Source organism: Neopelma chrysocephalum, unplaced genomic scaffold (assembly GCF_003984885.1).
Source record: "Neopelma chrysocephalum unplaced genomic scaffold, ASM398488v2 Primary Assembly neopelma1_59, whole genome shotgun sequence".
NCBI classification, from domain to species: domain Eukaryota; kingdom Metazoa; phylum Chordata; class Aves; order Passeriformes; family Pipridae; genus Neopelma; species Neopelma chrysocephalum.
In genome coordinates, this window is record NW_020897714.1 from 6,731,358 (window position 1) to 6,741,282 (window position 9,925).

Below are 9,925 nucleotides of genomic sequence, written 5' to 3' on the forward strand. Positions count from 1 at the left end.
TTTGGGGGTTTTTTTTGCTTGTTTTTGCCTTTTTTTTTCCTAAACTTGCCTCCCTCCCCTAGTGTCCCCCCTCCCCCTTCTAAATAGGAGATGTTCTCAGGACAGCGCCCGCAAGACTGGCTGGAATCAGTTTTGGAGGGTGATACACCGCGACAGCTAAAAGCTGGATAGGATTTCAGCAGCTCCTATATAAAGCACAGGGGACTTATGTCATTGCACTAATTAAATTCCATCTGGGTTGTTCCTCGGGGTGTTTTTGAGCCCGCCACCCAACTCAAGCAGGCAGAGAAGCCGGGGGACAGCATGATGGACCTTTTTGAAACTGGCTCCTATTTCTTCTACTTGGACGGGGAGAATGGAGCCCTGCAGCAGCTGGAGATGGCTGAGGGATCCCCGCTGTACCCAGGCAGCGATGGCACCTTGTCCCCATGTCAGGACCAAATGCATCCAGAGGCCGGCAGTGACAGCAGCGGAGAGGAGCATGTGCTGGCACCCCCGGGACTACAACCCCCTCACTTCCCCGGCCAGTGTTTGATCTGGGCTTGTAAAACTTGCAAGAGAAAGTCGGCCCCCACGGACAGACGGAAAGCAGCCACCCTCCGGGAGAGGAGGAGGTTGAAGAAGATCAACGAAGCCTTCGAGGCTCTGAAAAGGAGGACTGTGGCGAACCCCAATCAGAGGCTGCCCAAGGTAGAGATACTGAGGAGCGCCATCAGCTACATCGAGAGGCTGCAGGATCTCTTGCACAGGCTGGATCAGCAGGAGAAAATGCAGGAGATCGCGGGGGACCCCTTCAACTTCAGCCTCAAGGAGGGAAATGTAAGCACTGCCTCTTGGTCCCTCCCTCCTTCTCGGGGAACCTGCGAGTCCTCGGGCCTCCGGAAGTCAGCCGGCCAGGCTCGGCCCGGCCCGGGGAGCCGCGGGTCACCTCACTAACACTCGTCCTCTCCCCCTGTCTCCCCGTTCCCGCCCCCGTCTGTGTGGCGCAGATCGCCAGTTCGGACTTCCTCAGCACCTGCAGCTCCGACTGGCAAACCGTTTCTGACCATTCCCGAGCCCTAGGAATCAGCCCCAAAGAAGGTAACTCGTCCCGGGGCCGGACCCCGCTCCGCCAGCCCTGCTCGCCCGCCGCCCGGGGGCCGAGCGCCCTTCCCTCGCCCCGACGGCTGAGGCCCCGGCGGTCCGTCTCTCACCCTTCCCTCCTTTGCCCGGGCTCTCCGGCATCCTGGAGCCCCCGCGCCGCAGGCCCGGCGAGGAGGAACGGTTTGCTCTTTAATCCCTTTTCTCTCGTTGAGCAGGAGTCTCCGTTGTCGAGTCGTCGGCCTCCAGCAGCCTTCGCTGCCTCTCTTCAATAGTGGACAGTATTTCTTCCGACGAGCCCAAACCGCCCAGTGTGGAGGAAGCGGTGGAGAAATAAATCCGGTTCTGTGGTAGTATGTTTAACGAGATGGAGCCCCTATCCTCTTTCCTCTAAACAAGTAACGAAGCAAATTAACACAGTGGAAAACCCAAGCAGGGGCCTTGTTAAGGTTGATTCAAGGTACACCTACTCCCCAAAAAATGGCTCTCACTGACTCGAGCCAGATAGACTTTCCCTCTTTTCTTTGTGTTCTTCTTTTTTCCCCATGAGTTTTGTTTTCTTTAAATTGTGTTGCATAGACCATCCCTCTTTTTTTCCTTTTTCTTTTTTTTTTCTAATTTAAGATATTTACCTGTGTACCGGTGATCCTCTTTGTCCGAGACTCACCGGGAAGTTCATTCCTGTCTGAGTGAAGCTGTTGGTTGCATTTCGTGTGAGTCATATTTAAAGAGTTCCCGCCTCGTTTCGTTCCTGTAAATAATATCAGTACTGTCTTTTCTTTTGTAAACATAGCATATATATTTAAATGGTGGAATGTGATATTGTATATAAGAACAGATGGATTTCTTGGGTTGTAAAATAAAGCTCTTTGTGTTACAGTGTTTTCCTCCCCTCCTCGTAATTTCATAATAACCCAATACTGGAGTTAAAACCTGCCATCGACTTCAGCGAGATGAAGCCCAGATGAGTCAGACTCGTGTAGCCGAAGCACGACCCGTGTGACTGGAAGCAGGACTCGGCATAGATTTTTCCTTCGTTTACTGCTCTAAGGACCGTCTCTCCTTATTTAGGGCCGCTCCCGCGATGTGAATTACCCGCCTAACCCTCCCCGTGGGCTCCCAGGGAAGCACGGGCAGGGCCCGCCGCCTCTCCGGCTCCCGCAGCGCTCCGCGGCCCGATTCCTTGCCGTGCTTGCGCAACGCACGTCCCCCTGGAAAGCGATACTGCTCCCCTAAAATGTCCAACAGGGCCGCTCGAGTACCTTGCCAGGCAGGGACACTTCTTCGGCCTTGCTCTGCACGTGGAGGGTGAGCTTAGAAACGGGACGCGCGAAAAGACACCCCCACCCCTCCACCTCCCGCCCTGGTCCTTGAGCTGGGAGAGGCTCAGCGCGTCCCACCTCTTCCTTTCGGCACCGAGGACTTGAACGCAGGCCTTGTCTGCGGCAAAAATGATGGTCCTGCTGCCCTAACGGGGCAGCGATAAGGCTGTGACAGGAGTTCGCTCTCTTGGGGTCTGGGGATAGCTGTGGTTTCTTCCCAGAAAAAGTAACTCCCCTTGACTTCCTTGTGCCTGAGGGAGAAGGGAATGGGGTCCCCCGGCAAGGAAAGAGTTAAGGGGCCGAAAAGGTTTGGAGATGGGAGGGTAACAACATATGAAGCCTTTCAGTCAGTGATGTGAAAAAACACAGCCTGAGGATGGTGGAGCGGAGCTGCTCACAGTCAGAGCGTTACGGTTTGTAATAGATTATACCCCCGGGAAGAGGTGGCCACCAGGGAACAGCACATTCTGCCCTAAGCACACAGACACAGGGCTCGCCGGAGAGCCTGGGCAAGCAAAGGGACGACAGACACTTCAACTTCACCCACCGGCGCTCTCCTCGTCAACTTTAGCCACTGATTTATTTTTTGTTCTTGTTTTTTGAAAGGTGACAGTAGCTTTTCGGGAAAGTCTCCCCCTTCCCGGCCGGCTCGGGCACGGGTACACCCGTCTGAAGTGGAAGCTCTGGGCAGAGCCTTCCCTGAGAGCCGGCTCTCCCATCACCATGCCTTCCTACCGCCTTTTCTGTGCCGCCGTGGCTAGTCTGATTTTTAAACCAGTCAAGAGCTAGCTCTTAATTGCTCTATAATAAGATACTCCGTTCTAAAGAATAATTGTGGCGGGGCAGTGTGGTGGGCACAGTGATGCGACGGTTTCACCCTTTTTCTCCTTTCAAATTAAACCCCTTTGACGCGGGGAACTCTAGAACTCTTCAGAAAGCGGCGCGTCGGGGAGCGCAGCCCCCTGCGTGCCGTCTCTGCGACCTGGCGAGAGAGCGGAGGCGATTCATCTCGCTTCTGTAGCGAAGGCACTTGACCAGCCACAGAGTATTTCAGATCGGGCTAGCAGCTCGCCGCCGTCCTTCCTAATTTGTTTCGATCCCTGCCAGGTGCGCGGGAAGAGCTGCACACAGTTCACACGCTGATCCGAGACCCGCGGGACCTGCTGCCCGCAGCAGGGTAGGAGCGGTGCTGAGCCACTCCCCAAAGCCAGAGTGTCGCGCCGACATCTGGGCAGCCGAATGTCAGATTAACCCTCAGCTCAGCATTGACTTCTACGAACAACCAGTTCTGCCCGGTAGGACCCCCACTACAGCATCTTCTCCAGCAGCATGGTAACTTGAGCGATTGTTTGGACTAAGTTTGCCTAAAGAAGAGTCTTTTTCATTAAATAAAGAAAATATCTCCCAGAGAGACTCTCCATGACCTCCACGGCTGCGGCTGACATGCCGGGCTTCCCAGTGAAGGTCGTCAGTGTGTTTGCAATTAAGATGTTTGTGTTAGATATTAATAACGATAATCTTTACTCAAGTCCCCAGCCAAAACAAATAGGGCGCTGGAATCACAAAATCAAAGGGTAATAACTGGGTAAAGACAAGAGATTTGTGATTTAATCAAGTCTTTTTCCGGAGCGGCCACGGACAAAGTCACCGAAGTTTTTAAGGGAATGCAAGTGGCCCTGTCCCTGCGTCCTCCCCGATACAGTTCGTTTAACGCGCGCTCGAAAGCCCATACTCAACACAGGCCTCTTCGCCTCTACCTGCTCCGCTCCCCCGGGAACCACCTACTCGCTCCCTCAGGACAGGAGGGGTGCCTGGCTCGGCGTGGCAACGCTCCGCCGCCCGCTCGCGATGCCTGCGGGGCCGGGAAGCGATGGGGGGGAAGGCGAGGGGGAGAAGATGGGGTGTTTGTCTGCAGTGCCGCCGCGTTGTCACTGCTTTCCTCTGAAGTGACGCGACCGAGTGTTTAAAGCCCTTCTTTTCTTTTTTTTTTTTTTTAATCTTTATTTTCCTTGATAAAATAGCCTACAATTCAGGGAGGGAGACGGACAGCCAGTACCGTGGTCAGCTTATTCTCTGAGTTCGAAGTTAAGGGAGGCAGGCGGCGACACAGCAGCTATTTCCTGGGGAGAAATTCCTGCGTGGATCGCTGCTGTTTTGAGCTGGGAATGGGTGTGGGGGGCAGGGGAGGGAATAGGTTGAATAATGGAACCATGTGCTCGCTGGGACGTCCGTCCTATAGCAGGAACTAGCAACTTTTCCCAGTCTCAAGGCTGCTAAAATATCCCTCGTGTCCCTTTGATCTCTCCTGGGAGTCCCAGGGAGCCAACAGAGGCCAATGCCTTCTTCAGCTGTCCTCTATACAAATCCCTCTGGCAGGTACTAATGTGTTTACTTAGGTGCGCACGGTTCTCAGCGCTGGGGGGAACCAAACGTTTCTCACACGGCTAGAAGCGCCCGGCCTCACCAGCCCGACTGGGAAACAGTTTTGCTGCCGGGGCAGCGCGGGGTAGCCCTCACCGTCGCTACCGGCAACCACCGACAGCGGGAGTGGAGCGGCTTGGCAGCATTAAGTTTCATCCCTGAGTGACGCTCTCGTCGCGCTGCACCGGGGCCTGGCTGTGCTCTCCGTCGAGGCCGGAGGCCGGCGGGGCAGCGCGCAAGGCGCTCCGAAGGGCCGGGGTTGGGGGCGCGCTCGAGTGGACCCCAAACACCTCTCACCCCCCCAGCCCGGTGATTTCTGGTTTCGGTGGCATTTTCTTTTCTTAAATAGAAAGGCGTGGGGCTTGGAAAAACATGGCACGGTCTGCAAACGGTGCCCACATGGGATGGAATCCCTCCAGAAATAGGTGCGACACGGCGATTGCTGCTGAGCGGGGAGGGCTGGGGTGAGGAGCATCATTTAAAGAAAGCCTGACACATTCACCGTTTTCTCTCTACCCGTCCGCAGGAGCAGACAGTGTCTGATTCTCAGGCTGCTTCCCGCTTTCCGGACTTGAGCCTCCTGAAATGCAGCAGTATCCTCCCCCACCCCCTCACCTCGCCTTTCCCCAGAAACCTCATTAGCCAGCCTTGTAGTTCGTGTTTTCTCTCCCCTTGCTCTAGTTCCACTCGCCTACTGCATTTTTGCAAGTTTGTTTCGAGATCTCTTTACCAGAGGAGCCGGGGACTCCTTAAAGAATACTATTTACAGACTTTTTTTTCTTCCTGAATGACAGACTCTTCCATGCTTTCTTCCCTTTCCCCAAAAAATATTCAAGGAAAAAGGAAAGAAATTCTTCTAGCTCCTCAAAGACTTTTTGGGAAAGGCACGGTTTTTAACAGCCCCCGCTGAGCTAAGAGTCAGAGCTGCGAGCTAAAGCTCTGCATGTCAGGAGAGCGGGGCTGAGGGGGTTGGCGTTGGGCACCGTGAGATCCACAATGCATGCTTGGAGAGAAACCAAGCATGCACCAGCCAAGAAAGGTGATCGTAACTGCAATCGGCACTTTAAAGATCAAGGTTTTTTGTGCATGAAACATGAATATGTAAACAGGTCTATTTTACCCGGTGCAAACGTGGTAAATCAAATTGCATATATGTGTCTATCTGTATCTCTGTGTGTGCACGCCACATCCCAGTGAAGAGTTCAAGTTACTGCCAAGCAGAACCCCTTCTGAAGGACACTGTCTTAGCAAAACAGTAGAGAACTGCCCTATTTCAGATGCGGCCCAACAAAACAGCAACCCACATCTCAGAGCGACAGAAGCCTGAAATTCTGAGCTTTCCCCTTTCTGTAACTTTACTCCTTTATCAACTCCCTGCTTTTCCTACAGTATTCATTTCAAAGGGGGCTCCCCCTGTTTATGGCCCCAAATAAACCAAAGTAGTGCAGATGTAGCCTTCCCCAGACTTTAGATAATCATGCGTCTGCTCGAAGGAAGAAGGGTGTGTGCATGGATGTTTTTTAGGAAAAGTTTTAGCCTTAGAGTGGAAATCCGCCTTTGGGGATTCGGGGGTGGTGGTGGAGGGGAAAAAAGGAGCAGATGGGGTCCCTCCAGCCTCAACCCCGGCCGAGCTGCTGGCTGCTCTCCGCCTCTCCCGTGAGGATCGCTTTCCAGCGATGTGCGCTGCTACAGGGCGCTTCTCTCAGTAGATACTCCCTACCTGCCTTGCTCACTTGATCAGCGGCTCCTTGAGACAACCGGCTCGCCATGCCACCGCATTACCTCTTCCTGAAGGGTGGCTAAGTGAAGACACCTTTTTCCTGGGCACACGGACAGACTCCGTAGTGTTTGAACCGCTGCTGGGTCACTTGCTCTCCGTTTGAGTTAACCTAGGTCATATAATTTTATTCCCAGGTAGGGAAGGTTTCCTTTGCCTTCTCGTAATATTTTCCTCAGCTACAAAAGCCACCTGGATGAAACCAAAGGATTCCTGCGCGTTAGCAAATGCCTGTTAAATGGCTTCATTACCACTCTAATGACCCTTGCACAGCTCTGCTCGGCTACTGCTGCGGCTGGGGCTCTGCAAGGCTTTTGTCCCCGGCTTGTGTAAAGTTACTTAGGGATTGTGGGGTTAGAAATTTTACACTTCCAGGAGGGGTTTGTTGCACTGGCAGCTGGGACGCATCTGTAACGGTACAATTTTGCCTGAAAGCAGAAAATTAGCAAGCCCAAGGCACTGCTTGACTGTCGTGTCTCTAGCAGCACCAGGTCACACGAGTAGGAGAAAGAATGGGAAGAGGATTTGTTTCGTAGCAAACACATACACTTTTCTTTTGTGAATACCTTTCCCCGTGGCCCGATCCGACAGCACTAAAATCTGGGTTTCCCCCCTCCTCGTCACTCCTGGCCACAAGTAGCTGTGCCTTTTTGTCCCTCAATTTGTAAATTTAATCAGTTGGTGACACAACTTTAACGACAGGACAACGCTGTCCTCGATATAAATGAACACAGCTTAGGTCTAAAAAGAAGGGTAGATTGTTTCAGGCTAGACCTGGATCACGGGCTGTGGGAAATAAAGATATGCAAGTAGACACTGTAGATGCTATGGGGATGCTCAGCGTTAATTCCCCCGAGGCAGCGTGTGATGGGAGATGGGAACATCGGGACGAGGAAGGACTTTGTTGGAAATGTCGGTGGTTTGTGCGCGTCCACTGCCCCCCTCTCTCTTTCCATACCAAAACTGAAAATTCCCAGAATTGGTTGAAACTTCGGAGATGTCGCAACCAGTTCTGGGGAGGTCGTTCATTAGAAAAATGCCCAGCTCTCGGCTCTCCGAAGGAACGGTGCGGAGCAAATTGTCTCCTGGGCACTGGAGGGGGCTTGTCCAGACAGTCACAGGCAGAGGCTGTGGTGGGATATGCTAATAAAGACTGGCCGCTGCAGACCAGCCTCCTTTTCCATGTATATATAAGGGCCCCCTGCATCACCCGAAAGACACTTGGTCTTGGGTCGCTAATTACGGAGGAAATTGCCCCACCGCGCTGCGGAGCGCCTCGCCGAGAGCCAGTGGCTGCCGTCCCGCACTGACGCCTTCGCAGCAGGGATGGAGGTGATGGACAGCTGCAAGTTCTCCCCGTCCGAGCTCTTCTACGACAGCTCCTGCCTCTCCTCCCCGGAGGTCGAGTTCCCCGAGGATTTTGAGCCCAGGGACCTGCCCCCCTTCGGCGCCCACGAACGCCCCGAGCCCGCCTGCTCCGAGGAAGAGGAGCATGTCCGAGCTCCCACTGGCCACCACCAGGCCGGTCACTGCCTCATGTGGGCTTGCAAAGCCTGCAAAAGAAAATCCACCACGATGGACCGGCGGAAGGCGGCCACCATGAGGGAGAGGAGGAGGCTGAAGAAAGTGAACCAGGCTTTTGAGACCCTGAAGAGATGCACCACTGCCAACCCCAACCAGAGACTCCCCAAAGTAGAGATCCTGAGAAACGCCATCAGATACATCGAGAGCCTCCAGGAGCTCTTGAGGGAACAGGTAGAAAACTACTATCACCTGCCGGGACAGAGCTGCTCCGAACCGACCAGCCCCACTTCCAGCTGCTCCGATGGGATGGTAAGAGGGAGGCAGGAGAGATCGGGCTGTGGGGACCCCAGGAAGGCCCGTGGACAGGTCCCCCTCGGCCTAGCGTCGTGGGACCAGTCCCATGGGTGTGGGACGGGTCGAATGCATCCGGACATCAGGAAAAGGCGGGTGGTTTTCCTTATAACAGGCCCCTTCCCAGATTTACCGTTGAGCACGCACGTGGGCTGTCCGGGGATGCTTGGGGGGGGGCGGTAGCGCTACCCGAGGACACCCTTCAGGCGCCCCAGCCCCGGTGTCCAGGCATCTCCTCTCCTCCTCTCTTAGCGCGGTGCCGCAGAGGGGTTCGGTGTGGGGCGGGGGGAGGCGGGGAAGACTTTGCCCAGCGGCAGCAGCGTGGCCGGGGGGCTGCTGCCTCGCTGCCCGCGGGCGCCGGGGCTCCCCCCCCGCCGGTCTTCAAGGCGCTTTCCCTTCACGGGGAGCGTCCCGCTGGCCCCTGGGCGGGGGCGGCTGGGCCGGCACTCGCCCCTTGCTGTCTTGCAGGCCGACTGCGGCAGTCCCATCTGGTCGGCGAGAGGCAGCAGCTTCGACGCGGTCTACTGCTCCGAGATGGCCCACGGTAAGCTGGACTCGACCTGAGCCGAGCCGCGGGCCCCGCACTCCCGTGGCATTTTGGGGAAGGCAGCGCGGGGCCCTGCGGTAACGTGCTGCCGTGCCCCCGTCCCCCCTCCCCCCCCCCCCCCCCCCTCGGTGCAGCGTACGCCGCCGATCAGAGCAGCTCCCTGTCCAGCCTGGACTGCCTCTCCAGCATCGTGGACCGTCTCTCCCCGGGGGAGGAACCAGGGCTGCCCCTCCGCGACGCCGACTCTCTCTCGCCCAGCGCCAGCATCGACTCGGGGCCGGGGACGCCCGGGACGCCGCCGCCCCGACGGACCTACCAGGCGCTATGAGGAGCCAGAAGGGCCGGCACCCCGCGCCTGCTGCCGCAGCCGGGGCTACTGCCCGCCCGCCGGAGCCGCCCCCGCGCCCAGCCGCCTCCTGCAAATGCTTCTCGGGCGAGAGGGGCAGCCCCGGTGCCCCTTGGGCCGCCGCCTCCCTCTGAGGGCTGAAGGCAAAGCGTCCTGCCGGGCCCCGGCCCGGGATATCCCCGAGGCAGGCAGACCCCGGGGCTCGGGACACACGCACTACCCTGGAAACCCCGCTGCAAATAAAACGTGCTGTGAGAGAGCTGTCTGACCGACTGGTTCTTTAACTGCATTCCCTCGTATGGGGGAGGGCAGCGAGACCCGGTTGCGGGGCTCCCGCCTGCACTCCTGTTCAGCCGTCACCCAGCCTAGGTTGACCCCGCCTCATCACGGCGGTCCCGAGCCGGGAGATGGAGCGTCTTGCCGGGCTGGGGCCTAGGAACTTGTTTCTCACTTCACCAGTGCATATCGTTCTGAGACTGCTCATGGAGAAACAAAAATGTGGAGGGTTAAATTCTCCCATTAGGGGTCCTGTTATGGGCACAGTTTCCTTTATTTTC

At 56.1% G+C, this 9,925-nt stretch overlaps 2 protein-coding genes across 2 annotated transcripts; both read left to right on the plus strand.

Annotated features, from left to right (window-relative positions):
• The first annotated feature begins 237 nt into the window (after window positions 1-237).
• MYF6 (myogenic factor 6) lies at window positions 238-1,962 on the plus strand. The gene is made up of 3 exons (XM_027679618.1): window positions 238-819; window positions 990-1,080; window positions 1,299-1,962. Exons 1-3 carry the CDS (start codon window positions 304-306, stop codon window positions 1,415-1,417), a joined length of 726 nt encoding a protein of 241 aa, XP_027535419.1. The 5' UTR covers window positions 238-303; the 3' UTR covers window positions 1,418-1,962.
• A 5,936-nt stretch (window positions 1,963-7,898) lies between these two features.
• On the plus strand, window positions 7,899-9,405 carry MYF5 (myogenic factor 5). Its single transcript, XM_027679775.1, has 3 exons — window positions 7,899-8,433; window positions 8,944-9,019; window positions 9,157-9,405. Exons 1-3 carry the CDS (start codon window positions 7,927-7,929, stop codon window positions 9,348-9,350), a joined length of 777 nt encoding a protein of 258 aa, XP_027535576.1. The 5' UTR covers window positions 7,899-7,926; the 3' UTR covers window positions 9,351-9,405.
• Window positions 9,406-9,925: the final 520 nt, after the last annotated feature.

Coding starts and splice junctions, on each gene's coding strand:
- MYF5 (XM_027679775.1), top strand. CDS start 7,927: ATGGAGGTGATGGACAGCTGCAAGTTCTCCCCGTCCGAGCTCTTCTAC. Junction 8,434..8,943: donor CCAGCTGCTCCGATGGGATG/GTAAGAGGGAGG, acceptor GCTGTCTTGCAG/GCCGACTGCGGCAGTCCCAT. Junction 9,020..9,156: donor CTGCTCCGAGATGGCCCACG/GTAAGCTGGACT, acceptor CCCTCGGTGCAG/CGTACGCCGCCGATCAGAGC.
- MYF6 (XM_027679618.1), top strand. CDS start 304: ATGATGGACCTTTTTGAAACTGGCTCCTATTTCTTCTACTTGGACGGG. Junction 820..989: donor TCAGCCTCAAGGAGGGAAAT/GTAAGCACTGCC, acceptor TGTGTGGCGCAG/ATCGCCAGTTCGGACTTCCT. Junction 1,081..1,298: donor AGGAATCAGCCCCAAAGAAG/GTAACTCGTCCC, acceptor CTCGTTGAGCAG/GAGTCTCCGTTGTCGAGTCG.